This window comes from Stigmatopora nigra, chromosome 22 (assembly GCF_051989575.1).
Source record: "Stigmatopora nigra isolate UIUO_SnigA chromosome 22, RoL_Snig_1.1, whole genome shotgun sequence".
NCBI classification, from domain to species: Eukaryota; Metazoa; Chordata; class Actinopteri; order Syngnathiformes; family Syngnathidae; genus Stigmatopora; species Stigmatopora nigra.
The window spans coordinates 884,578-912,399 of record NC_135529.1 but is presented as its reverse complement, the minus strand read 5'-3'; the positions used below and the strand labels follow the sequence as shown (position 1 = coordinate 912,399).

The following is a 27,822-nucleotide window of genomic DNA, read 5'->3' as shown; positions in this document are numbered from 1 at the left end:
TGTTTCATCATCCTTATTAAAAACATTGAAAATGATGATTTCAATGAACTGATGCATTTCCATGACATACTTGGAATATGGGTGAGGAAGTCCAACTAAAATCCCACAGGAAAAAGTTGTGGCGCTTTTGCTAAGTTGCAATTGTTAAATATCTGGCAATTTGATAGCGAACAGAAAATAAAACAAATGCTAATCAATCATTTGATCAACCTTGAAGTCTGGGTTTCTGTTCACGCCTACTACAACTCAATGAGTCATCCCATTTTGTATTCATGTTTTTGTCCCCTCTTGTGAAGGTGTTGTTATAAAATGCAGACCTCTACCTCAATACGGGATGAATAAAGTTATCCAATCCAATCAAAAACAAAGTAGTTGTAACATGCAATCATTTTTATTCTGTTCATTTCCCCATAAAAACAACAACTTTAAAAATAGGAATTTGAAAAAACAATAGAAACAACAATAAACAATTTTAAATGCTGCATTGAAGTTTTCCTTGATATTAGTGTATGTTTCTATTGCATGCAGATTGTATTTGATTTATCACAACATCATACACAATAAGAATAAAAACTTTTTAAAAAAAATCTGTCACTGTACTACTACACATGATTTAAACAAAAGTATTTGATTGGATGACATATAGTAGCAAAAGAATACATTGTATGGTTATTCCACAAAGAAGTTCAAAAATATTTCCTAATACTACAGCTGTTCTTATTTTGTTCCCATCTTATTGTTTTTATTTTGTTTGCTTTTTTTGTAAAATAAATGTAACTATCTTTGGAAAAAAAAATTCCCACCAAAAACAGCTTAAAAATTAAATATTTGCACCTTTGGTTTAGTCTCATGTTTCGGTGGCATAGTCTTTGTCTGGTATGTGAGTCAATGTGATGTCATTATTTAGCCTATGTGTTGATCCTTCCACGTTATTTGCGTCTGAGGCATCAGAGGAACTCGCGCTGACCTTTGCACTCTCGCTGCAAAGTATGAAGAATTACATCAAGATATTCATCTTCAAATTGCAAAAGTGGTGCAGTCCTACCTGAATTTGTAATCGGGAGGGAGGCTCACCCCCATCCTGTAGTCTTCCCTCGTTCTGGAGATTTGCTTTTGAAGGTCCAACACCGAGAATGTGCGACCATTGGACACGTAGCCCAAAAACATCAGCCGCCCTCGGATGTACATCTAACAGATTAGATAGGATTTCATTAGATAATGTAAGTAGAGAAGTGTAATGCTGCTACGTTAAGAAAAAAAAAGTTCAACATCACATCTTAACATGATAACTTGAATGTATTTCCATGCTTCATGCTTTTAAATAACTTTAAATTGATTGTTATCATATTAAAATATGAAAAATATCAGTTCGGCAACTAAATCTATATTTTCTCTTTATATATTCCATAATAAATGTTGACATAATGTATAGAGCATGACGCATGGATCAGATGAAATAAAAAAAAGATAATAGGTTCATTTCATTGAAAAGTATTGTTAATGTGTCCATAAAGACACTCTACTTTTGTGTTCAAGCAGCTGAACGTGATAACTACCTACAAAAAAAACAACAACAAAAAAACATTGGTATTGACAACATTGGCTAAAATACCAAAATATCGTGTATCACACAACACTTTATTAGCTTTTGTGATACTGGCAATTGTGCTATGTCTTAGCTCAGCCCCCAAGGGCAATAGTTTGAAATATTACATGGTTAAGTGGCTCTAAATTGCACAGACTGATGTCAAGGAAAATTTTGATTTAGTAAATGAGGGTAAACAACCAATCAGATGACAAAATGTTGCTCAGATGTCAAACTAAAAGTTAATGTTGAGACAGCTGGGCATATTTAGTACTAACCAGGATCATGCCAGCTGCGACATTGTGCCGATGCTGCAACAGGATGTTGTTAACTGGACAGCCCAACGCCCCGGTGGACACTTCATACCTCACCAGGCGAAATGAGTCCATCTGACACTGAAAGTGCAAACAAGTTGTCCAATGTAAAAAAAAAAAAAGAAAAAAACTGACAAGTTAATGTACATTGGTGGTCTTTATAATGGCCTCCTTACTGGAAAAAAAAATCAACATAATAGTGTCTGTTAAGGGGATTTGTATTTTATTATTAAATCTTTTTAACAAATTACTATACGTTTATTTTTTTTAGATTAAATAATGTATTTTGTCTCGTCCTCGCCATTTCTACTAATGTTTTTATACCGATAGTTGAAAAGTTCCAATTTCTGTACTTTTATAGATACTAAGCCTTATTTACTAACCTTACTAAGCACATATAAAATCTAAATGTCGCCTAGCAAAACAGCAAACAAAAGGTATTATACTATTTATTCGCTTTTCACCCTTGAAAACATTAGAACAACAAACCCATTATTATTGTGCATGTTAATTTTGCCTCATTAGATGATCTTTTTGAAGTTGACTAGATGTGCTCAGCACATTTTGGAGGGCATTATAAAAGGATAAATCTCTGGAGTTCTTTCACCCCTTTTGTCACCTGAGTACAGGGCATGGTTCTCTTCCGGTTGCTCCTGCGATAAAGTTGCTGGATGGCATCCTGCTCCAGGTTGACGCTCGGTTTGATAGGTAGGGTGACGACCACAACCAGAATCTGTTGGCTGTACTGCGGCTGACCTGTGATGAAGGCGTCGTACTCTATGTCTAGCAGAACGGGCATCTGTGCTGTGCTGCAGCAGCATCTCTTGGGTGCATTCTCTCTAAGCTGCTTGAGCTGGGATGCCCGGAGCAGCAGGGGGCACACAGTGAGAGGCACGGAGGGGACCATTTGCGAGTGCACGGGGAAACGAGGAAGGCTGATCAGACGTGAGTTGGGATGGTCTGGAAGGACCACTAACCTAGCGAGAGGGTCAGAATGTTGACGAAAAACAGTCAATCAACTTATGAGGATGTGTTGGGTGTCATTCTTTCAATTTGTACTCACTTTGTAGCCATTTTTATGTAATAAATGCATGTTTGTTTTGGAAATTGGCTGTCACTTTTATTTTATTTATAGATAAGACAAAACTATATTTAGCATATTGTTTATTATATAACATGTATTTCATTGTTTTTGGTATAATTTAATAACTCCTATAAACCAGATTAGCAACAATTACATAATCGTTCACCAATATTTGGCACTGAGAGCTACTGTTTTAGTATTCAACTTCATTTTTATGGCATATGTGCAACAGTTGTAAATGACAATTATTTCTTCCATGAATGACAATTGGGTTTCTAGTTTGTTCGGTCATTTGTGTAAATTCACCAAAAATGTTGATATTTATTCCTGGATTTAGACAATTTCTAAATTAAAAGAGGTCCCGAAATGATAAAATACATTTTTAAAATCTTGTTTGATTTGTTGTTTTGATTTTTGATATTGATTTGAATAATCTGAGAAACAATTCATAGTTGATCAGTTAATTAGTTATGGTCAACGGCAATATAAAATGGTGAGTGAATATTGGCTAAATGACACCCAACACATGCAGGTCTCTTACTCCTGTTTGATGTTCCCATGGATGCGTAGAGGTCCGATTTGTATCATACTGTGCTCCTTGTTATTCTTTGTAGGTCCCCTGAAACATTCAGAATGCGTTCATCTTCTTTAGTGACAACTAAACAAAGTTAGATGTATTTGTTAACATTATATGCGTATGTTTGATTTTAAGTGTCTTATTGCTACTAAACATTGACATGTTACCTCTGCTTAGTTGGAGCTTCCCGATTTGATTTCTTTGCTGGTGGCTCTTGTTTCTCCTGTCCTTTCTCTTTGTTCTTACCCAGCTTGGTGCTAGCCCGTTCTGGTTCAGACTTTTTAGACCGTTTTTTGTGTTTTCCCTTCATAGACATGGACTTCTTCTTCTCACCTCGCTTGATACCTGCATGTGAGCAAACACACCAATAAATAACACTTTACCATGAGCGATTATAGATTATAGAAGAGATTGTATTTAAATAAATTAAATTATATTTAAATGCTTCTTATTGCTGTGTGTTTATTTTTGTTGCACTTGCTAATTTATACAATAAACACCCTGTGGTCTGCCAATCTCTGTTGTGCTGTTTATGTTGTTTTAATTTTTATATTAATCTAGCACACTTTTTTGGGTTTTGCACTTTAACGTTTGTTACATTAGCAACGCTTTCGGTTTTGCAATGTTTAGTTGTAATTTTAGCAGGGTCTGCAAAATAAACTGATTGAAACAATTAAGAAAACATTAGGAACTCTAAGAAAGTTGTCCTCTTTAGTCTATTGTTGATTTCCTCCAAGTGTTGAGGATCATCTTTTATCATAAATGATAATCAAAACATCTTGAAGGATACTTTGTAAAGTGTTTCTTGAATTTAGGTATTTCATTAAGGTCAAGAACATATTTCCGGTGTTTACTGTAGATAAAAAAAAGCAGTATGAAACAGCTACCAGTGGCAGTGCGGTAATATTTCAGCCAAGCGTCCATGAGATCTCGCACTTTCAGCCGTAGGTTGGTTATTTCGCCCACCACCAAACATCCTTTCCTCCAGCGTGCAAACACTGTTCCCTCTGTCTCTGGTACAATCTGGTCAGGCTCCTGTGGGGGAACATGGCAGGATGGCATGTCTAAATGGATTTTAATCCTGATTGGTAGCATCCAATAAATTAAACCTTATTTTTGACAGTCATCACATGTGGGCTCTGCTATATATTAAATATGACAATCTGGAGGAAACCCACACAGGCCCGAGGAGAACATGCAAACTCCACACAGATGGACATGACCTGGATTTGAACCCAAGACCCCAGAGCTGTGAGGCGCATTATAGTCCATTCACTTTTACTTCTATTTACTCAACAAATATGCATAAGCTTTATCATCAATGTTATCAGTCTTACCACTTCCTTTGCTGAGTATGGGACTGCTGAGAGTGGGATCTGAACTTTGTTGTCATCAGACTTGAAACACAGAAGAGCTGACGTACCACTGAGAAGCCGTAGTGAGATGCCCTTAGACAGCTGCAACACACACAGAAGTTATGACTTTACGTAGCATATAATAGGTCAAATAAATACTTCAGGCTTGATGTGAATTCATAACTGGTTCTAAATAAAATCAATGGGATCGACCTTCTTTGGTATGAAATGATTCACGACATTGATACTTTCAGCATATTTTTCAATCGAAAAAAAAACACTTTAACGATAATGGTTCTATTATGATTCAATTCAGTTTGGAAGCACTTGGGTATCAAGTGGAAATAGAACAATATTCATTTATATGCAACCATTATTCATAACTAAATAAAATAAAATTCTTACAGTATTCATACAGGCAAATCACATTAGTGAACATGCAAAAAATACTACATATAATAAAACATTTTGTTTAGTACGTTATGAGCAGCGGTAACAGAGGTTCTTGCCTGATGGAGTTTGTAAGGTGCAATCAGATATTCTGAATTCACTCGAAAAATAATGGTTTTGGAACACAATGTGACCAAATAGACCCTAATACAATAATTTTAACATTTATGGTTCACCTTGACGAGAACTTTTTCAGGTGGTTCTTCGCCTGGTTTCCAGCTCCACTCCTTTTTGAGCTTGCCTTCCCAGTCGCACATTAGTCCCCCATGTTGGTCCCACAAGGCTGTCACCGCAGAGCTGAAGGAGTATCATTTTAACATATTGTATAAAGCAGCCACATTACCAAAATAAGAGTGTTAACCCACCTGACAGGGTGCGAGGCAGAACCATCGCCATACATGGTGACAGTAGCCAGGATGCCGGGAGTGTGGCTGTCAGTGAACACGTTGGTGTAGAAGCCTCCTGTCGGAAGACCTGAGGGGCTGTGACATACAGCCATGTTGCCTGACGGGTAGCTGAGGGCACGGCATCAAGGTGCAAACAGATGAACACCATGACAGCCGCTGAGCTACCTTGAAAATAGCCATTGTAAAGGATACTATACGAAGGAGGTTCCGTTGGTGATTCTGCAATGTAATTTCTTGAGCGGAGGTATCCGCTGAGGAGTCCCTTCCTCGTTGAAAGTTGAAGGCTCGCATAACACACTCTTGGACTTTATCCCCACCTTTGGATCGACGTAGTGGCGGAGGATGGGAGTACTTGGCACTTGATCCATCACTCGTGGTTTTAAGCTGACAGATGGAAGCATGATGTTTATGATTGATGACTAGAAAGAGCGACTTGTGTGGAAGAAATACACGTAATGCTTTCGGTTTTGGTTTTGTTTGGACCAGTGTTGTTATTGGCGTCAGCTACAATGGACAGTAGCTGCGTTGTGATCTTTCAGTGCCAAAATAAATGAGTGAAAACCTAACAGATTTGACGATTTCTTTGTCGTTCAAGTATGTTTACTGAGCTGCCACTCGCAATTCCACATCATTGGAACTTATCTGTGTCTTTCTCATTTTAATCACTTAATACAAATCATCTTGTTCATCATATTTCAAACTAAATTGGTATACTTTTATCATTTTTAAAAGGGTTAGAACAAATTATATTGATTCAATGTAAAATAAGCCTCTACTACTTATAAAAAAAATCCCAAGTTACAAAACTACTTTTGCAACATATTGATTTCATAAGTAAACATACAACTGTATATTGTGAAGACGAGATATTGACATGGCTCACTTTGGAGTTTTGCTGGCCTTGAGTCTCTCTAACACCCACTGGCACACACTCCGAGGAGGAGGCGTATCCTCCTCCAAGGCTTGAACTGGCATAGCAAGCCATTCTGAAAACATGAAAACGGTAATAATGAAACAAGGCCTAATAATTCTATGTCTAATGGCGGTGATTACTGGTCACCCACCTGGATCTTGATTGCTTATCATGTTCTCATCTGTGGGGCTGAGAGCTTTATGGAAGGAATAGGATTCAACAGAAGAGCAACATAGACAAATTAACCATAAGATTATTTTTCTTAATACCTTTTTAACCTCATAAAAATTTGGAAACAGAAAAAGTGTAGATATTTCAACTCCGACATTACATGAGCAAGTTTGTACTAAAACGTTTTATTTCAGGGTGTTGAAAAACTCACATTCCCTGCATATGATAACAGTATGGTAAGTATTTCACAATACTAAATAGTCTGGTTGTTGAACTATCCACATCGCATATGAATGTGATAAAATGTGTTAACGTATTAAAACCGATTCAATGTGCAGTAAGGACTTACCAGACACTTCATTGAGATCATCTTCAATATCTAAACAAACCAAAGACAAATTAAGGTTTGCATTAAACAATGTCAATAATGCAGTCTTTCAGATTAACAATGATGCAAGTAAACGTGTAGTTCCAAATTTTATATATTGACATATTTTATCTTTTGGGAGGACATTTTTATTTTCCTGCTCAGTTGTCCTGTTATCTTTGTCCCACCTGTCACATATGTCTGAGGAGATCTGCAAAGACTAAGGTAATAATATATATAATAATAATAATATGTCATTTTCTGAACCGCTTTATCATAATTAGGGCCTTAGGGGATGCTGGAGCCTATCCCAGCTAACTCCGGGCCAGAGGGGGACACACTGAATTGATGGCCAGCCAATCGCAGGGCACAAGGAGACGGACAGCTATTCACACTCACATCCATACCTATCCATACCTAGGGGAAATTTAGATTTTCCAATCAGCCTACTATGCATGTCTTTGGAATGTGGGAGCAAGCCGGAGCACCCGGAGGAAACCCATGCAGGCTCAGAGAGAACATGCAAACTCCACACAGATGGACAAGACCTGGATTTGAACCCAGGACCCAAGAGCTGTGAGGCTGACACGTTAACCACTCCCACTACTGGGCCCCCCTATATTTAATAATAATAGTAATAATAATAATAATGCGGACGGCCTGGCGACTGAGTGGTTAGCGCATCGGCTTCACAGTGGGAGTCCAAGGTTCAAATCCAGGGCTGCCCATCTGTGTGGAATTTGCATGTTCTCCCAGGGCCTCTGTGGGTTTTCTCCGGGGACTCCGGTTTCCTCCCACATTCCAAAGCCATGCATACTAGGCTGATTGGACAATGGTCGTTCCGAGTGTGTGGCAGGCCTTACCAAATTCGTCTTGAATAGTTTTAGTGGTTTTCTTCTGTGCCTTTCTCCTCCTTGCTGCATTGAATCGTGCAGCATCTTTAGCAGACAACTTGAGCGCTGTGTCCGCCGAGTAGTTGAAGATGTCGGCCGCTTGCAAAGCGGCGCCCCTGGTCCGGTACAGTAGGCGACCCAACTCATTCAGCAGGCGAGGGGCTGCCCGCTTATGGATAGCCAATGGGTCTTCATTTTCATCTTCTGCTGAGTCATCTTCGCATTTTTCTTCCTTTACGCCTGTCAATATGTCTGGGAGTTCCTCGGTTTTGGCCTTTTTCAGGATCTTTAACAGTTTGCCATTTTCTGACCTGTGAAATAACACAAAAACAAAACGTAGAAAAAAAACTTAATAATTTAAAAGATACTTTTCCTGGTGAAGGGTTTCAATGCCACCAGCTTTCATCCAATTGGGTAATGAAATAAGAGATTTAAAATTGATTATATTGATATTTTATAAAAGAATGTTTTAATTTTGAGTTCTTGATTAGGTCGCTTGTTTAGTCAAAAAATACTGCAGGTGATTTATTAGTATGAACGAATAATAACAATCGAGACATCTCATAGCCAGTCTTTCCAGTTTAAATGAATTGGAGATATATTGTTACCGAAGACATGAAATTACTTGAATTCCAAGTAAAAACAAAAACAAAAAACTGCACTTTTACCTGGGGCTGTAATCAATGTGCATATTATATATCATTACCTTATGCTGACCATTTTATTCAATTATAAATGTATTTATAATTGGAAAAAAACATAATAAAATAATATAATTTGTAACAATATATATTTTCAATCCCAAATCAGTCTTCCTGTGTAGTTTGCATGTTCTCCACTGGTTTTTGTGGGTTTTCCCTGGGCTTTCTTTTAGCCCTGCGATTGGCTGACCGCCAATTCAGGATGCCCCTCGCCTGGTGCCCATAGTCAGCTGGGATATGCTCCAGCACCCCCACGATCCATGAGAGGCGATTCAGAACATGCACGACTGTGAACTTCCGATGCAAAAAAAATAGTTCAAGTTCATTAACAGACATAGATTAAAATTATACACATGACTTGACATACCTTTTTTCCTTCCTCTCCTCTTTGGGTTTAACCAAATTCACAACTTTGCCCTTTTTACTTCGTATTGGTGCAGGCTACCAAGAGAGAAAACAAATGATCAGGAAAAACACCGAGAAACTCGATTGTTTCCAGAGAGGGAAGCCCACCTGGTCGAAGAAATATATGGGGTTGGGGGTCAGCAGCGTCAACGAATTCATGTGGAGGGAAGAATTGACTCGAGCTTTGACCATTACGACGGCTTCGCTCACGAGTGGAGTCCTTTCGCGTCACTTGCGTCACCAAGTGACACAAAGCGGCTGTCGTCACAGCAAGTTTCTCTCCCAACGACTACCAAAACACAACCAAGAGAAATCTCACTATAGCCCAGATCCACCAAAAAAATAATAAACAAACCATGGCGAGAATTTTATTGGTGAATAGCTGTAGTCGCGAAATTATTAATAGTAGTGTGACTGACTGACTTTGGCAAGTGTGCGATCTAAGAACAAAAAAAAGCTTCATGAATTCGGATCATTAAGATGTATAGTAACATGGAAATGCTCATTTCTTCTCATCTCATTTTCTGAACCGCTTCATCTTCATTGGGATCGCGGGGGGTGCTGGAGCTTATCCCGGCTGCCTGCAGGCCACAGACGGGGGACAACAACCTGATTTGGTGGCCAGCCAAGCACAGGGCAGGAGATAAACAACCAGCCATGTCTCCTTATGTCCTGCAATTGGGGGTGCTGGAGCCTACCCCATCTAACAGGAGGCGAAAGGGAGACAAACCTAAACTGGACGCCAGTTAGACATACATACATGTAGGCAGACAATCAATCGCACTCACAATCACACCACCAACAAGCGGGAATTGATCCCACGCTTGCCCTCATCGAAATCAGGCGGGTGAACCACCACACCATCAAGTTGATTTTTGGATACTTATAAATACATTTGTAAATTGTTAACAAAAGATGAATGTAAAATTACAATGAATAACAACAGAAATGGACACTAATTACAGGGTCAAGTAACTCTGAGGTCGTGTTTTTCATATTATTTAACTAATTATTTGGCATTGACAGTCTGAAAGACACTTGCAGATTTCTACCCGGCCATGAATGCTGATTTTATAAGTTGATCATTGGCAGTCAATGAGTTCAATTTGCGCCCTGTAAGGATAAAAAAATGAAGTCGTAAAAAAAGAAAGAACGGGTTATAAATGAATTTGACCTTTACATTTGTCAGACAGCAAATAGTTGAAGAACCACCAGATTTGACCAACAGATACTATGCTATGATATAATATTTGGTTTTCTGTAGGACTCTCAATGTTGCATGTACTTTTACTACTCTCTCTCTTTCTCTTACCCTCCTCCCTTTCTCTCTCTTTCTCTCTCTGCGACACAACACACTTCCTCTCTTCATTTCTCATAGCCTTGTTTCAACTCGTGAGCATGGAGCTGCTGGACGAGGACGTGGCCGATGATTTGAAGAGGAAGAAAAGGAAAAGGCGTAAGAATAATAAGTCATCAGCACCAGGTGAGGATGAACTTCTTCACACATTTTGTTTGCAGGTGCGAGAGGGAAGTAGCATTCAAAGGGAGATTAATGACACAGTGAAAACTTGTTAAATTTGAGTACATATTCACTGTAGAATTCATTACTATTAGGATAATGTATAAGGTATCTATGATTATTCATTAATTTCTGAAGTGCATATCCTCACAAGGCTCGCAAGGGGGGCTAGAGCCTATCCCAGCCAGGGGACAACTTGAATTGGTGGCCAGCCAATCGCAGGGCACAAGGAAATGGACAAACATTCATGCTCACATTCATACCTAAGGGCAATTTAGAGTGTTCAACCAGCCTATTATGCATGTTTTTGGAACGTGGAGGGAAACTGGGGTACCGGGAGAAAACCCATGCAAGCCCGCAGAGAACATGCAAACTACACGGCGGGGACTCACCTCGGAATTGAACCCTCCAACTGTGGCTAAGAAGACATAATTTAAAAATGAAATAATAATTTAAAAAACTGTTTTTATCTGACTGCTATTACCACTTTGAATTCTTGTGAGATGAACGTTGAAATTGTGACATTGAGTATATTTAAAGTTAGTGATTTGTTTATGTTTTTATTTATCGGCTATTTTTATGTTCACAATTAACTCCCTGGATTGTATTATAATTTTGTTGTACTTGTTACAGCCACTTAATGACGTAGGGATTCACTCACCTGACTTTGCTGCGGGTAGAATCGATTCTTGCTTGATGGTGGTATGATTGGGCGTCTGAATGGTTGTCTGTTTCTCTGTGCGGCCTACATCTGACTGGCGACCAGTCTTGGGTGTAGTAAACCTTTCGCCAGAAGTCCGCTTGGATAGGCTTAGGCAACCCTTGCGTGGTATGGAAAACAAATTAATGTAATTGTTACAATGACAGAAAACTATTTTATCCAACAACATCATAGCAACAAGGCCTTAACCTTGATTGGCCGGAAATCAGGAATCACTGGGATTAAAATCAAGACTTTTGAAAGTCACAACCAAGACTGAGACCAAACAAGAGTCTTTTGGAAAATGAACAGGGTTCAAGTATACAGCACTTGTAACTAATATAAGACGACTGTACCATAGTGGCACTTTGAAAATGTGAAGATAGCATTTAGTTAAACACAATGCAGCCTTGAAAGTAAAATAATAAAGTTTTTGAACATGCATAACTGTCTCAATGTGCGCACTGTACCATATACATACTATACTGTATATACAGTAGTGGATGGATGACCTTGATGATATTGACTCCTTTGCTATGGAAATTATGCGCACGCCCTGCCAACTTCTTACTGGAGGCAATTTCTTGATACTACAAATTATCCACTCAAAGTACCTGTGTGTGTGTGTGTGTCCATGCCTGTGTTGAACTGCAACATATGTGGACAAGGGTACAAAGCTGCAGATAGGGCGTGTGGATGGGTAGTAGATATTGATGGCACAGAGTAAAACTCTATGATTATTGACTGTATTACTGTAGTGTGGGAATATTTTGGAAAAGTTGCAGACAATGACATTTTGCAGTTTTGAAATCTCCACTTGAAATTAAAAATAAAAGTGTCTTTTGAAAACTCACTAGGAAAAACTGCAATGGATGCACCAAAAAGTTTGTATTGAAACCTCACACCAGTAATAAGTGTTTGTTTGAATCTTTTCACAAGGGAAAGTGGATGCTGAAAAGTGTTATTTACCCCTCAAGGTGTTGAGATATGTGACTCCGCAGCTGTGGGATCAAACAATTCCGAGCGGGATGACGACAAAATTGAAGGAGTAGCTGAAGTCACACAACATCTGGAGAAGACAACACTGGAGGACAAAGAAGAGCGTGATGATGAGGATCAGGAAGAAGGTAAGTCCACTTAGTTATCTCAACACATACGAAAACTAAGGTGAAGTAAGTTACTAAATCTAATATATTGGTGCTTTTGGCAGATGGCGACGATGGAGACACCTTGACTCTCAAAAAGAAAAAGAAAAAGAAAAAAAAGAGAGCAGGTGAATACATCTAACTATTTTACTATCTTTAATATATATATATATATATATATATATATATATATATATATATATATATATATATATATATATATATATATATATATATATAAGAGTGTTTCCTTTACTTTTTCTGTTTGGGCACAGTTAAGGGACAGACTGACCCCCCTACAATCCCCATTTGCCAACTTTATCCCAATGGAGACTTTCCCAAGGGAGAGGAGTGTGAATATCCGCCTTCAAAAGACGGGTGTGTGACCGCCGTCTGTGTCCTTACAGATTTGTGCTCATTTAATAGATGACATGTTACTTACTGCGAGGGTGTAGGTGTCCCTAAAATGTCATGGGTCCCATTGTCAGGCGCAGTGCGGCGTGGCGGACGTCCAACGAGGAGAAACGAGTGCTTGACTTGGCCAACGAGGAGATGTGGAGTGACTTTAGACAGGCAGCCGAGGCTCACCGCCAGGTTCGCTCCTACGTGAGGAGCTGGGTCAAACCAGGCATGACCATGATTGACATCTGGTGAGCATTGGACAAGCCGTTACATATTACATTGGCCACAACAGGACCAGAATAGCACCAGTTTTACAAAACCTATCTTGGATGGAGTCGCAATTCCTCAACTGGACTTCAGATATCCAATAAAAAAACTGATATTTTAGAGTAATACAGGCCAAAAGGCTAACTGCCTGTTTGTTATTTGCCAGTGAGAAACTGGAAGATTGCTCCAGGAGACTCATAAAGGAGAATGGACTGCATGCTGGTCTAGCTTTCCCCACTGGCTGCTCTATCAATCACTGTGCCGCCCATTACACCCCAAATGCTGGAGACCCCACAATACTGCGCTACAACGACGTCTGTAAAATTGATTTTGGAACTCACATTAATGGTAAGCAAGGCTCAACTGGTCAAATGTATCTATCTGAAAATTTTCCTTGCAATTCTCCCTAGAAAAAATAAGAAACACTGAAATTGGCATTTTAAAATGTTTATCACATGGGTGTAGAAAGTTTTCTATGTAGCTAACCTGTTGTTTGTTTCTGAGAAAAAGGTTATTAAATGTGATGTTGTTGTTTACATTCCTTTCAGGTCGAATAATTGACTGTGCCTTCACCGTCACTTTTAATCCAAAGTATGATGGATTGCTTGAAGCTGTGAAAGATGCAACAAACACCGGAATCAAGGTATGTGTCTCCTTGAGACAAGTGGAGTGTGACATGGCCTCAAAAGGCCAAGACAGGAAAAATGATGTTGACATTTTTATTCCTTGCGTTTTGCTTTGTGTGACAGGTATTAATGGATTTTAACATTTCATTGATGATCTTGACTTCACTAAGCGGTCAATTGTTATAGGAAATGTCAACACCTAACATGAGTATTGAACAATATAAACAAACGTCCCTAAATTTCACGACTATAAGGCGCACCGCATTATAAGGCGCACCCTCAATGAATGACATTGTTCCATATAGAAAGGCGCACTGTATTATAAGGCGCACTGTATTATAAGGCGCACTGTATTATAAGGTGCACTGTCTATTTTGGAGAAAATTTAAGACTTTTAAATGCGCCTTATAGTCGTGAAAATACGGCAATTGCTATTAACTTACAGGTACGAAGCACTCACTACACAGTCACCTCTAGAGCCAGCCATTGTTGATGTTTTGGATTTTTTTTGTATAAAATCTTGCAGTGGGAGAGGAGCTATATGATGGACGTTTTTGTAAACTAAGTATTGTTTCAGTTCAGGCGTTTGTTTTTTTAATCTCCGACAGTGGTGGTTTTTCGTTTTTGGTTTTCTGTTTTTTTCCATATATAAGGCGCACTGGATTATAAGGCGCACTGTCTATTTTGAATAAGGGTTAGGGTTAGGGGTTAGTCGTGAAAATACGGTATTTAACAATACCTTATACCCCAGTTTCAGACTTCTAATTGAATGTAAGTGCATAAACGGGTCAAATTTCACAACTTGTTGCTAATTCTGACTTTGTGGACTTTTTTTGCCGCATTGTCCATTAAGCAAGAATCAAAATCTCTGACCTCGCCTCAGTTTCCCCCGCTTGTACTTGTGATCCGTGTCTTCCAGTGCGCAGGTATCGACGTGCGGCTGTGCGATGTCGGTGAGACGATTCAGGAGGTCATGGAGTCCTACGAAGTGGACATAGATGGCAAAACTTACCAAGGTGATGACCAAGCAGGTCTTTATCCCTTACATTGATACGCTGACGCCTCCAATTTGTGCTCATTAGCCGTATTGTGTTGCAGTGAAGCCGATCCGAAACCTCAATGGTCATTCTATTGGACAGTACAGGATACACTCAGGGAAAACAGTTCCCATTGTTAAAGGAGGAGAGGCCACAAGGATGGAAGTAAGTTCAAATGTGTTTGGTGGTACTCATACAAAATCCTGGTGTCTTCATGAAACGTGGGTCGAATTGGAAGAATAACGGCAAGTTGAGGTTGAAACACAATGCAAGGCCATTTTTCATTTGGGTGCCCTAACAGCTTCTCTCTCGCCCTCATCAGCACTTTAATTAAGCCTTTAATGGAATTAAATTAGCTGCTGCATGAGCTGCCGACACGTGTTGGAGTGACGGGCCCTTGTTCCGTGAGCTGCCAGAGTGAGAACGAGGAGAGGGACGAGGACCAAGGTCCTTGTGTAACTCCTCACTGCAGTGTAGCTACTGGAGGTCACTTTTTCTCGACACAAATGGTTTTAATTGGCAAACTGCAGCGTCAACCTTTCCTTCCAAAAGTGTGTGCAGTACTGCACTCTACTATACAACGGGCCTGCTGATGTGGCAGCTTTGGATCGGGCCTATTTAGCTAATTATATGTGTGTGTGTGTGTGTGTGTGTGTGTGTGTGTGTGTGTGTGTGTGTGTGTGTGTGTGTGTGTGTGTGTGTGTGTGTGTGTGTGTGTGTGTGTGTGTGTGCGCGCGTGTGTGTATGTTTGTACGGTGGTCTGTAAAAAGTAACCTGGATCGAATAGTACTTTTTGTTAATGTGGTGAAGTAGATTTTCAGGTATTTTTACTATTTGATTGATGGATTGATTGATTCCGTTCTCTGTTGAGATCTATTTTACCTTCGTAAACAATATTTAATTGCGTGTCTGAACTGGTGCAAAATATTATGTATAATATCTTATCAGTTTTTCAAAATTATGTAGAATAAAAAAAATATAATATGCACATAAGATACAGATGTTTTTACTATTTTCAATATCCTCATATTCTGTGGTACTGTGTACCATTAAACATTCTTGTACGTATTAAGTGACGACAAAGTACAATCATATTTTGACACAAGTATCTGTCCTGCTCAAATACAGAGTGAGCGCTTTTGTAACATAGTCTCCGGTGCTTGGGTGTGCCGCAGAGCTGCAAAAAGTTTGATTAGCAAAGTCGGTGTTATCAGCGCATGCAAACAACGTTTGCCTGCTGACACACATGAACAAACCACCTTTTTCATTTCAACCATTTCATTTTAACCACTCTCTCAACCGGACCGCCCTCCAACACCAATACTAATATTAAATTTATTCAATTTATTGGGGCAGCTCGGCGGTTAACGTGTCGGCCTCACAGCACTGGGGACCTGGGTTCAACTCCAGGTCGGTCCACCTGTCTGGAGTTTGCATGTTCTCCCCAGGCCTGCATGGGTTTCCTCCAGGTACTCCGGTGTCCCCCCCATATTCCCCAAAAAAATGCATGGTAGGCTGATTGGACACTCTAGATTGATCCTAGGTATGGGTGTGAGTGTGCATGGTTCTCCATCTCCTTGAAAAAACGAACTAATGAATGAATCCATGAATGAATGAATTTATTGGAGATTTCCTGCCAGATCCATCAGTTATGGCTTGTGGCATGGATTAGTGAGCAAGGCAGTGTGGGGAAACACTGTTCTTCATTCATTTTTCATAGCGCTTACCCTCACAAGGGTTACGGGGGGTGTTGGAGCTTATCCATGACAACTACGCTACATTCCTGATGTTTTTCTTTTTCCACATTAATTTCCAGGAAGGTGAAGCGTATGCCATTGAGACTTTCGGCAGCACGGGACGTGGTGCAGTCTACGATGACATGGACTGCTCGCATTACATGAAAAATTTCAACGTGGGACATGTGCCAATAAGGTCTGACTTCAAACTCACGTTAAAACCGTTTGTTGCCTCAGCTGAACTCATTGAATGTCATTCATGCTGATAGATTTGCAATTCATTTTATAGGAAAGGGCTCACTCTAGAAGTCCAATCCTAGTTCAAATGAATTGTCTATCACCACGAATGGCTCCCACTAAGTTAGAAGTTCTGAACAAAGTCTTTCAAAAATGTAGTCTGCTTGGAAAATTTCATAACTACAAAGTATTCTTTAAAAAATGTCAGTACCTATGGTCCACAATGATGCGGTCTCCAAGAGACATGCCATCCTAAAATCCTGGGATAGGCTCCAATAAATCCCTGCAGCCTTTGCAACGACCTGCAGTACGAAAGATGAATAAGTGAACGGTCTTAAAGACAAAAACTGAAACAAATGTATTCTAAATAAGACTCCAATTTGACACTACTGCAGGCTTCCGAGGGCCAAGCACCTACTGAACGTGATAAATGAAAGTTTCAGCACGCTGGCGTTCTGTCGTCGCTGGCTGGACCGTTTGGGAGAGAGCAAGTACCTGCTAGCACTGAAGAACCTGTGCGATCTGGGCATCGTGGATGCCTACCCGCCCCTTTGCGACATCAAGGGCAGTTACACAGCGCAGTATGAACACACTATTCTTCTCAGGCCCACCTGCAAGGAGGTTGTGAGTCGGGGCTATGACTACTAACTGAGAGAACACATTTATTTTACATACCTCTATATTTGCCTTGATGAGCTTTCTCTGCTTAGAAGTAACTACCTATATTTAAAAGACATATCTGTCCGATGCAAAATTCTAAAGGGCAAATAGAAATATACAAAAAACAATCAAATACAATTTTGTATTTGTTCATTTGCAATAGACAGCCTTTCTCCTGGTTGAACTGCTACCTGCAAATGTATGGTGCCATGCTATTCTAATTTCCAAAGGACCATAACAAATATTTAGTGCTGACCATTGACCTCAACTATATTAGCAATGGTAATTATTTATTTAATAAATTAGATTTTCAACTCATCCACAAGAAATCTTAGCCCTGACTTTTGGTGACATCAGCATTTTTCTGTCATCTACTCAATGCAGTCAACTAGAATTATCAAGAAACATAATTAAGGATTTGAACACATTAAAAAGGGTAATAGCTATAAATGTTTTAGGCATTTTTATTGTCATTTTATATATCCTTATGATCTATAATACATGGCAAACTTAAACTATGATATTAGATCATGGTGTCTTAATTTTGCTTTTCTTCAAATGAAACAAAGGGCATATGGACTCATCCAGTATTAATACAACACTCATACGACACAATAATTATAAATAAAAATAATAGTTTCCAATGTTTAACCTGTCTTGCCATTCTATTTTCCTTTTTTTATTTTAAAATGGGTTTCTTATGGAAAAAAATTAAATTTGTTGAAATGGAAAATTTGGCCTGCATCTCAGCTGTAAGTAATATTTTTCAAAATATAAATGAAATATTTTACTCCTTATGTGGTAAATTTCTAAATATAAAAAAAAGTTGAAACATTTTAAATAGGCTACTATTTTCCAAAACAAAATGTATTGAAATGCTGTGAAAGGTTGAAATCTTTGATTAGGGTGAGAATTTAACATAGCCACATTATCCATATACGTATTAATGAACATTCTAATAAACATAGCATAAGTGTTATACCGTAGATAATGAATTGATTAAGTATTATATGGAACAACTCTGAAAACATTCACAAGAAAAAAAGCATTGACTTGTGTAGTAATCAGCATCTAATTACTAACTAAAATCAAGTATAACAAATATTGTCAAACATTGGTTGTCAAATGATCAAAACAACATTTGAATGTACCAAGTCCACTTTTGACCCCCAACTACTACCATCTTTGGTTTCATTTGGATTCTTTGGTAACAGTGTCCTTCTATCAAAAAAGGATGATCATTTTGCCTGCAACAAATGTCTTCTCCAAAAATAGGATGACTTAAAGAAAAAAATAAATGTCATCACTTTTAAATTTGACTTGAAGGCTCCAGACGATAAATGACAACCCGCCTGTTTTTTCCCCTCCCCACTTTCACTTTGGTTTATTTGCTACTTTGGAAAATGTGTGGCCGCGTCCTACCACTGTATGCAATCTCTCTGGACCATGTGGATGATCTTGCGACTCAAACTGGACACCCACGGTGAAACGTGACTCTTACCGTTCACAACCAGTCGGCCATTCCGCCAGACTTTATGGCCTGCCACCAGGTACTCCGAGCCTGTACAAAAATCATATATCAGTCCTTACTGATTGCAATGGTGCATACCATAGACAAATTCCATGACAGTTTCCAACAATGCCGTTAGAAATGTTTCGATATTTTCATGACAGTCAGTTGACTGATTTAATCTATATAAAGCCGAAAAGTTTACACAGTGAATAATAGCATAAACCGAGCATGGAGAAAAAAAAATCTGGTAACAGATTTAGGCAATCCGCACACAAAATAACCACTGCTTGGAAAGCTCATGTCAAGAAATTGTACCGTATCTGACCTGGATTAAGGATGGGACAAGTACATCCTCGTGTGGTCCAGAGTTCTGGATGAAGTGTGATCATTCCTCTTTGGATCTTCACATGAGGCTTTTGGTATAAAAGCTTCTTCACCTTAATCTCCACTTCGGCATGTGAGCCTTTATCACGAGCTGACATCACCTTCCCCACCAATACTGGCACCATAAAATATGATGAAGAGAACAGAACAAGCAATTAATAAATGTGAACTATGTTCAGATTGGTATAAATATCTTTGTAGAACACTTTTGGGCATTTTGCAAAGTTTTAAGATTGAATTCTGCAAATTTATAGTAGTTTTGTGAAGTTAAAGATATGGTGTGCATATCAGATAAGAGTACAAAGCTTGTGAGCACAAAGAGCACAATGAATGAGGCATGTGAACTTTTTTGAAGTGTCTTCTAAAAGTCTTTGAGTCAAGTGATGGATGAAAGCAGAAGGCTTGTGACCGTGTTGAAGTCTCCTTGAGCCAGAGTGTGAATCCCCAATTGCTTGTGCAAAGTCGTTGGTGACACTGCATCACCAAAGTTTAGCAATAATTTAGCTACAACTAAAAAATATGTCATTAGAGGCACTTGTAAAGCACTGATGACAACCTTAGTAATAAACATGAAGCCTAATTTATACTTCACTGACAAGCAAAATGTAAGGAAAACCTTTTGAGACTTTTTGATATTCATTAAAAAAAAGTAAAAACTTTTGACCTAGGGTATTTATTTGATAATTCTTATTCTATTCAGACATACCGTAGTCATATTCAGCTGCACAAAAGAGTTTGGGGTTGCTTAGGGTCATTTCGACACATTTGCATTTCTCTAGAAGAAAAGAACAAGTTAGAAGACAATGACATTTCCACAGATTCAAAGTATCATACAAAAGTGGGCACATACATTTAAGTGTAAAACTTGTACCGTCTGTGAACCGCTGGCAATAAAACTTGCAACCCAAGGTGGAAATATGGAAATGGGATTAGCTATTTTACTACACTAGTGGGATGTAAGTCTCTTGGTGGTTCTAGTATTCAGTGTCAATTGGAATGTATTCATTTTGCTGATATTGGCTAATGATGAGCCAATATTTAGTATGTATTCTTGTTAAAACAAAGTGTACAAGATGGCTCACCAGAATGATGCAGTGCAGAGAAAAGCTCCTCTGGCCTGAAGTGTGCGGAATCTTCTTGACTGTCCTTGAGTTGCCCTGTGGCTTGCACCTGTGAGCTGTGCCGCACAAGTAGAAACCAGTAAGGAGCTGTGTAAGCTTCTACAATGCACCATAAGGCTGTGACAGCAGTAGTACCGCAAAATAACAATGTATTTGTTCATTCTTCAGAGTAAATGCATTATTTTTAAACAAATCTAATTCTACTGTTATAAAAAAGGGGTCTTTGAAACGTGTTTTTTTTCCCCAATGAAAACAGTTGTGGCATATAAAAAAATATTCAGTGACCATACTAATCTTATTCTAAATTACGTATGTTGAAATCATATTAATCCATTGCAGTTTTATACCGGATTTTGTGTTGCTACAGATGAGAAGGCGTTGCCGTGCACACTGGGAGTAATTTAGGATCTTTTCCTTGTCCAAGGACACTTTGACACCTTGCAGTTAAATCCTTGGGTCATTAGTCGACTCACTCTACTAATTGTGCCACAGCTGTCTTAGTTTTTTTTCTACTGACTCATTGGCTGCTATTGACAGCACGAGAAAGAACAGACGTTCATTCGACCCTCCCAGACAGGATGGATTAGACGTCTAGTGCCGAGAGTAGTGGGCCATGCATTTCACTGAGCATCCATAGCCAGTCTTCCCAGTTCAAATAAATTGGGCATCTATTGCAAATAATGGCAATAAATAAAATACTCTTAAAAAAAAAAACTATAGTACTACTTGGGCCCTAAACCAGGGTGAATTACTGTTTGTTTTTCATTAATAAGTAAAATATAATATAAATATAAATAAATATATAAAAATAAATTATATATATATATATATATATATATATATATATATATATATATATATATATATATATATATATATATATATATATATATATATATATATATATATATATATATATATATATATATATATATATATATATATATATATATATATATATATATATATATATATACATTAGATATATATATATATATATATATACATTAGATATATATATATATAAATATATGTACATATATAGGATGTTAAGACTGAATTATTCTTGTATTTCAAGGCACCAATAAAATAACTTTTTTTTACTTAAATCGAGATTTTCTACCCCTCTATCCTGGCTCACTCACCCGCCAATGCAGTCACCGGTGTAATGGTCACACTGTGCTGGGCAGTCACATGGCTTGCAGCCATATTGATGAAGCCCCCAGTGTCCCACTGCGCAGCGGTCACAATGGCTGCCACCCACACCTGGTTTACATGGGCACTGACCATTGGCAGGGTCACACAGAGACAAGCCCCCCGTGAAGACAGAGCCAACACCGTGGCATGAACAGGCTGGAGAAGAAATTAAGTTGTGTGTTAACACTGTACTATGCTTTTTGAAACAGAAAAAAAGTGGAATCATTTGTGCTTTGGCACCATCTTGTGGCATTGCTTTGCTATTATTCTGGTCCCAATACATTTAGTTTGTTAGTTATTTGGTTAAATATGTCCTGGGGAAATGGGGCTAAAATATATGTGGTGATAGATTATTGGATAATTTGGGAATTACTTTTCTTCTTTGTGAAAATATTGCAGCATTCCTAATGATGCAGAGGGGAAGAATGGAAACAATCTGATGGCAAGCACTTGGGAAATTCCTTTGCTGTTTCCAACAACAGCAGTCACAGTTCCAAAACAACAACAGCTATATATGAAGTGTCTTATTCAAGTAGATCATTCTTGTTAACAATACCAATGGGTGAGCAGAACAACATCTATCATATGGGCATACCTGTCAACTTATATGTTTTTGCCACCAATTTCGTTATTCGCAGTTGAGTATGATGAAAAAAAAGGGTTTTGATCTGATTTGATTTGGCATTTTATACGTTTTTCCAAGCTGTCATCGTCATACAGCAACATCTACTGAATCTTGAATTTAAACTGACTGATTAGGCCCCCCGTCCACTTTGGGAAAATGTTAGACTTTTATATATATACATATATTTATTTATTTTTAAACATTTAAATCTGGCATTACCATCATTTTCCAGTTTGTGAATTACTAAAAACTGACATGCCATACTCCTTGGGGGGCTATATTGTGGTGAAAAAAGCAATTGGGTGTCTTACGTTTGCAGGAATCCTTTGCTGTTTTGGGACGGCTGGGATCCCTGAAGAAACCCTTTTTACAGTTCTGGCAGTGTCGCCCCACCGTGTTGTGACGGCAGTCATCGCACACGCCTCCATTCCGCCGACCCGATGCTAACCACAGTCTACGGTGAAAGTGACAGCTCTTGGCGTGGCCATTACATTTACATTCTGAGTGAACAAGCAAACAATGAAGGAGTCACACTTTGGAGGATGTATATATTCATGCAAAAGGAAATCAGCCAACTAAACTTACTTCATTTTCCAATTAAACTGTGTTGCTTAAATCAATCCATAATTTGCCCAGGGCCTTTACAATCAGTGCTTTGTTTTGCCAAGATTTAAAAAAAAATATTTCATTATAAAGAAACTATGACACAAGAAAGTATAGCTATTTTTTTAAATCCTTTTTGGGGATGTTTACATATTATTAAGAACCTGACTTCAATTTTTAACTTCTGTATTTTCGTTAACGTCTGTTTAACTATAATGCTCACTTCGATTAGGCTGTATATTTTGTGTTTAAAGTTGAGTTACTAACCCCCCCAAAAAAACATTTACAAATGCTGTAAACTGATCTAGATGATGTGAATGAACAGCTCTTCACTGTAGAATACAGTAAGTAAATTATTTGAAAAACTCCCTCACTTTGGCACTGATGTGGCGTTCCCTTGATGCCAGTGGCGGCCCGCCAGGGTTGTTGGTTATATAGCGGTGCACAGCGCTCGCAGTGGTCACCGGCTGTGTTGTGTCTGCATACACACTTCCCATGAACCTGGTAGGAGGAAACAAGAAACAAAAGTATAGCTTCATATTTTTAGAAGCAGTTAAGTGAGTTGAGGGAGTTTTGCTTGCAAAATCAAGTCCCAATGAAGGCTCAGGCACTAAATGTCCAGCCCACCACAGCAGTTCATGAAACGGTCAATAAATCCAGTCTCACCATGTCCACAGTTTGCTGCTGGCTCAGCCTGAGGCCCTTGACTGGCATGCATTGATCAGCATGTCCGTTGCACAGGCAGCTGCCTTTAATAACCAGGTGGGAAATGGCATAATGGTCGGTGGGCAGCAGGGCTGCTCCTGGCTGTTGGGCCTGGCAGGGACACTGTTGGCGCCGCAACAGCCGGACCCGAAGGTTGGTGAACACAAGTTCTTCCTTTGCTGCTGGGCCTAATGGGTCCACAGAGTTCCAGTTTTGCACGGCCCGATAAATCACCTGAAAAACGATAAAAAGGAAGAATCAGTATTCAAACAGTCAACATGTTTATTATAGGTGATGCTAGGGACACCAAAGGGTATTGAGGAGTAGAAACTACTACCGATATGTTTGCTGAAGTAAAAACTGGAATTTTTGGACTATGAATTGCATCAGTATAAATTGTATTGGGTTGGAAGACTGGTTTTAACTCATTTTCTGCCTTTGATGGCTCTACTCCATTTTGACTGGAAGGTCCATTTCAAGTGGCTTTGCACATTCATTGCTGTCAATGGCACTGGAACATTTGATAAAATAGTGTACTTTGCTACTTTAGCTTTTGCTCAATTGCTCACCTCTCCTCCGGTGCAAGGAAACGCTCCCGAATATTTGGACGTGCACGTTGTTCCAGCAAGCGACTCCTCTGAAAATCCAAATGCCTCAACGCACTCACGTGCGTAATATTTGAGGGTGTTCCACGTGCGCCCACGGTCCTGAGAGCGCTCCAGCACCATGGCAGCGGGTCGTGGGGAGCGGAACACCAGGACAATCTCCGTGAAGACGAATTCTGTCTCCAGGTCAAGACTCAGCATCTCCTCGTCCACGCCCGCGGCTGACTGCCACCAGGTGGTGAATGATGAGTCGCTCATGGCCGATGCAGGGTGTGCCTGACCAGTGATGGATGCGTTGCACTTGCCGCATGCAGGTGGCGTTGAGCAAAATTTTCTCGGCCGGCGACGGCGGGGAACTGCCAATGCATGGTTAAAGATGCAAAATGGGTCTGATGAGTTGGCACCGCACTCTGTTTGACTGGTCACCACTCTGCCCTTTGCCAGGTTGCCCATGCGTGGTTTGCAGGCTCTCCTCATACAGCGGTCGTCTGCATTTAGATCTTCAGGGCAAGAGTTTTAATCAGGGAGGGGAAGACAGCTGGGGTTTTTCATTCATTCATTCATTCATTCATTTTCCATTCCAAATATCCTCACAAAGGCAGTGGAGCTTAACCCACCCGATTTAAGGCTGTATTCTGAAAATAAGGCACTTATTTGTTAATAGCTGCACATCAAACTTACCGTTGAGGAGAGATGATCCAAAAAGAGTGAAAAGGATGAGATGAGTCCACAGTGGCATTGTGAGGTACTAAATTATCTGTGGGTTGAAGAAAGAAAGAAAAAAAAACAACAACAATCAAACATGCTTGAATTATGGATGTTTTTTCAGTCTGAAAGCTTTTTGAAGAGTTCTCCCCCCCTCAAAAAAAAAAAAAAAAACCTAGACACCAGTGACATGTTTCCTCAAGCGTGCAGTGCAGTGGACGCTCCATTGACATCAGGCAATATAAGGATGTTGGAACCGCCCAGTGCTTTTCCTTTCCCAGCCCAATTGCTCAAGTAAGACCTTTAAAAAGAAGCTATGTATTGTGTTATTTCTGGCAGATGTACTGAACTGCACATCTGTGTGATGACGGAGATAGTAATAATGTATTGTATAAAAAAATGAACAGTGACAGTGATTATTCTCCCAGCTGGTTGTACAGTACTATTTATATCCTCTCAGCACCAGTTCAAGTATTTGACCCTAAAAGAGCAACTTGGAGAAAGACACAACATAGGAAAACAGATGACCTTCTTCAAGGCCTTACAATCACAATTGGAACATATACACACACACACACACACACACACACACACACACACACACACACACACACACACACACACACACACACACACACACACACACACACACACACACACACACACACACACACACACACACACAAACTAAGTAAAAATGAGTTGAGCTTTAAAGTCCTGAGTCAATATAGTACTTTTGACACTAGAGTTTGAGTTTAATTTATTTAATAAGCGACAGCACATATTAATGAACACATTTATATTCATGTTAATGAACATATATATGTAAGATTGTAGCCGAAGGCTAATTTCTATCTTTAATCTCTTGTGTAGGTTGAAGATAAACGATGACATGTACCACACACACACACACACACACACACACACACACACACACACACACACACACACACACACACACACGCAGCAGTCTTAGACAGCGATGTGATCACAATGATGTCCGTCTAATAGCCAGTATTTAAGATGATTGGCGAACACGTTCATGTATCTTAATTGGAATTGAGTTCCAGGTATGTATTCAGTTTGTAATTTTTGCACATTGAATTATTGATCCATCACATTTTTCCCTAAAAATCAGTTTACTTCTTAAATATTAAACACATAAAAATAGAATTGTAGAAATCAACTACTCAATATAAATGCGAGGTAACAATTTACAGATACATTGTATATATTTTGACTACATAGGTATATTTTGGGTCCAGAACAATAATGTAATTCACAAGCCTCGAGAAATGTACACCTTTCCCGGTTTTACCTTTAAACGCTTGTGTAGTAGCAGGTCACAGGAGACGGTTGCATTCCCGCATTTCTTCCCCAAGGCCTCCCACGGTCCAGTCGGATCAGGACATTCCTCCACAACTGCCACTCAGCTCTCAGCGACAACCTCTGCCGTTTAACCAAGTCGGCTCTGTGCATGCATTCACATTCTCCAAGGCTTATTGAGGCAAGCTTGTGGTCTTCGTCACGCTTGTGGAAATCCCTCGCATGTTTTCCCATCGCCACATTCCTGCAGGAAGGATATTTAATAATAAGAGAGTCTCAAAGGCATTCTGCAAGCAGGGGAAGAGCAACAAACATCAAAAACAAGCTCCATTTGCCTTAAAGCTTCATCTGTTCTGTTACACAACACAAATTCCACTAAGCTTCAGTACGCATATCAATCAGTAAGGCATATTGTTTACTTGATGCTCAATATTTTATGTGGACATGACGTTACACAGATTTTGTGTCTCGTAACCTGAAATCTCTTCGGTACGCAAAATTTTAGGTTAGATGCTGAAGAATCTAATGAAGAAAAATCAATGCTACAGTGCCGGCGTGATGTTCCTATTGGTGGTCTCTCACCACTGGTTTCCATATTTTTCGCTCAGAGCCACATGCACACATCAAAAGAGCCACATGTGGCTCATGAGCCATGGATTCTCTACCCCTGCTCTATTGAGTCAGTTCAAAGCCTGCAGACTTCCTACAGTAGCGGCTTGAAGAGATGACAGATTGTTCCACAACTGCTGTTCAACTTATTTCCAGACTGTAAAAGGATATGATGGACAATCCACCCTCCTCCATCAAGCAGCCCACCAGCCACTGGAACTATCCCCAATATTGCAGCCATTTTTAACAGCAGAAACATTCCAGGCAAGCAAATTACGTACACACATATAATCAAAGTGTGTCATATGAAGTATCACCAACACCTGCTTGTCTGTTTGTCGAGATTAAGACTAACCTGGCACATGGTATGATGGCTTAATTGTCCAATTCTTGTTACATGTAGCGTATAAAATCCTCATATCGTAATTTATTGGGTGAAGTGCTCATAGATGTATTTCATTCCAATAATATGCGCTTCTGTGAAGTCATGTTTTTGTTTGTTTGATTTTAAGGCGAGTGTATATCATATTGTACTGACGTTTGCTGATATTTTGGGGTTCTTCTGATGACATTGCATCAGTATAATGAATCTATTTCAAAAATGAACAATTTACTCTAGCTATTTCCAAAGTGTACTACTGCGTTCACTATTTTGCGAATGGATTCTGACCCAAAATGGCCGACGATTGATGACTCCGTGCCAGTTGGCTTTTAACGTGCATGATATCATCAGCCTCATATACATAGTACATAAAACATTGAAGGGTCGCGTAAATGGCGTCAAGAAACCACTTTTATTGTTAAGGAACGACAAAAACGTTTGGCCAGTATTGTAATTTTAAAAAATTATTCAACGCTGTAGGTTGATAGCATTGTAT

General features: G+C 39.2%; 3 protein-coding genes across 3 annotated transcripts; 1 reads left to right on the top strand and 2 right to left on the bottom strand.

Annotated features, from left to right (window-relative positions):
• Positions 1-419: 419 nt before the first annotated feature.
• On the bottom strand, positions 420-9,468 carry LOC144215685 (uncharacterized protein C3orf20-like). The gene is made up of 17 exons (XM_077744767.1): positions 9,331-9,468; positions 9,185-9,258; positions 8,087-8,427; positions 7,206-7,235; positions 6,837-6,881; positions 6,656-6,758; positions 5,965-6,156; positions 5,731-5,880; positions 5,542-5,662; positions 4,898-5,017; positions 4,448-4,595; positions 3,728-3,905; positions 3,525-3,602; positions 2,519-2,876; positions 1,864-1,980; positions 1,046-1,188; positions 420-980 (listed from the first exon to the last, which is right to left on the bottom strand). The coding sequence occupies exons 1-17, from the start codon at positions 9,412-9,414 to the stop codon at positions 848-850; spliced, it is 2,415 nt and encodes an 804-aa protein (XP_077600893.1). The 5' UTR covers positions 9,415-9,468; the 3' UTR covers positions 420-847.
• Positions 9,469-9,542: 74 nt separating this feature from the next.
• Positions 9,543-18,272, top strand: LOC144215464 (methionine aminopeptidase 2-like). Its single transcript, XM_077744410.1, has 11 exons — positions 9,543-10,705; positions 12,419-12,568; positions 12,652-12,714; positions 12,862-12,964; positions 13,075-13,236; positions 13,422-13,603; positions 13,804-13,898; positions 14,801-14,897; positions 14,980-15,083; positions 16,735-16,850; positions 17,287-18,272. The coding sequence occupies exons 1-11, from the start codon at positions 10,495-10,497 to the stop codon at positions 17,537-17,539; spliced, it is 1,536 nt and encodes a 511-aa protein (XP_077600536.1). The 5' UTR covers positions 9,543-10,494; the 3' UTR covers positions 17,540-18,272.
• Positions 18,025-27,613, bottom strand: LOC144215463 (netrin-4-like). The gene is made up of 12 exons (XM_077744409.1): positions 27,300-27,613; positions 26,328-26,579; positions 24,986-25,061; positions 24,269-24,804; positions 23,661-23,933; positions 23,369-23,495; positions 22,703-22,891; positions 21,715-21,922; positions 20,531-20,625; positions 20,155-20,223; positions 19,390-19,563; positions 18,025-19,112 (listed from the first exon to the last, which is right to left on the bottom strand). Exons 3-12 carry the CDS (start codon positions 25,041-25,043, stop codon positions 18,970-18,972), a joined length of 1,872 nt encoding a protein of 623 aa, XP_077600535.1. The 5' UTR covers positions 25,044-25,061; positions 26,328-26,579; positions 27,300-27,613; the 3' UTR covers positions 18,025-18,969.
• Positions 27,614-27,822: the final 209 nt, after the last annotated feature.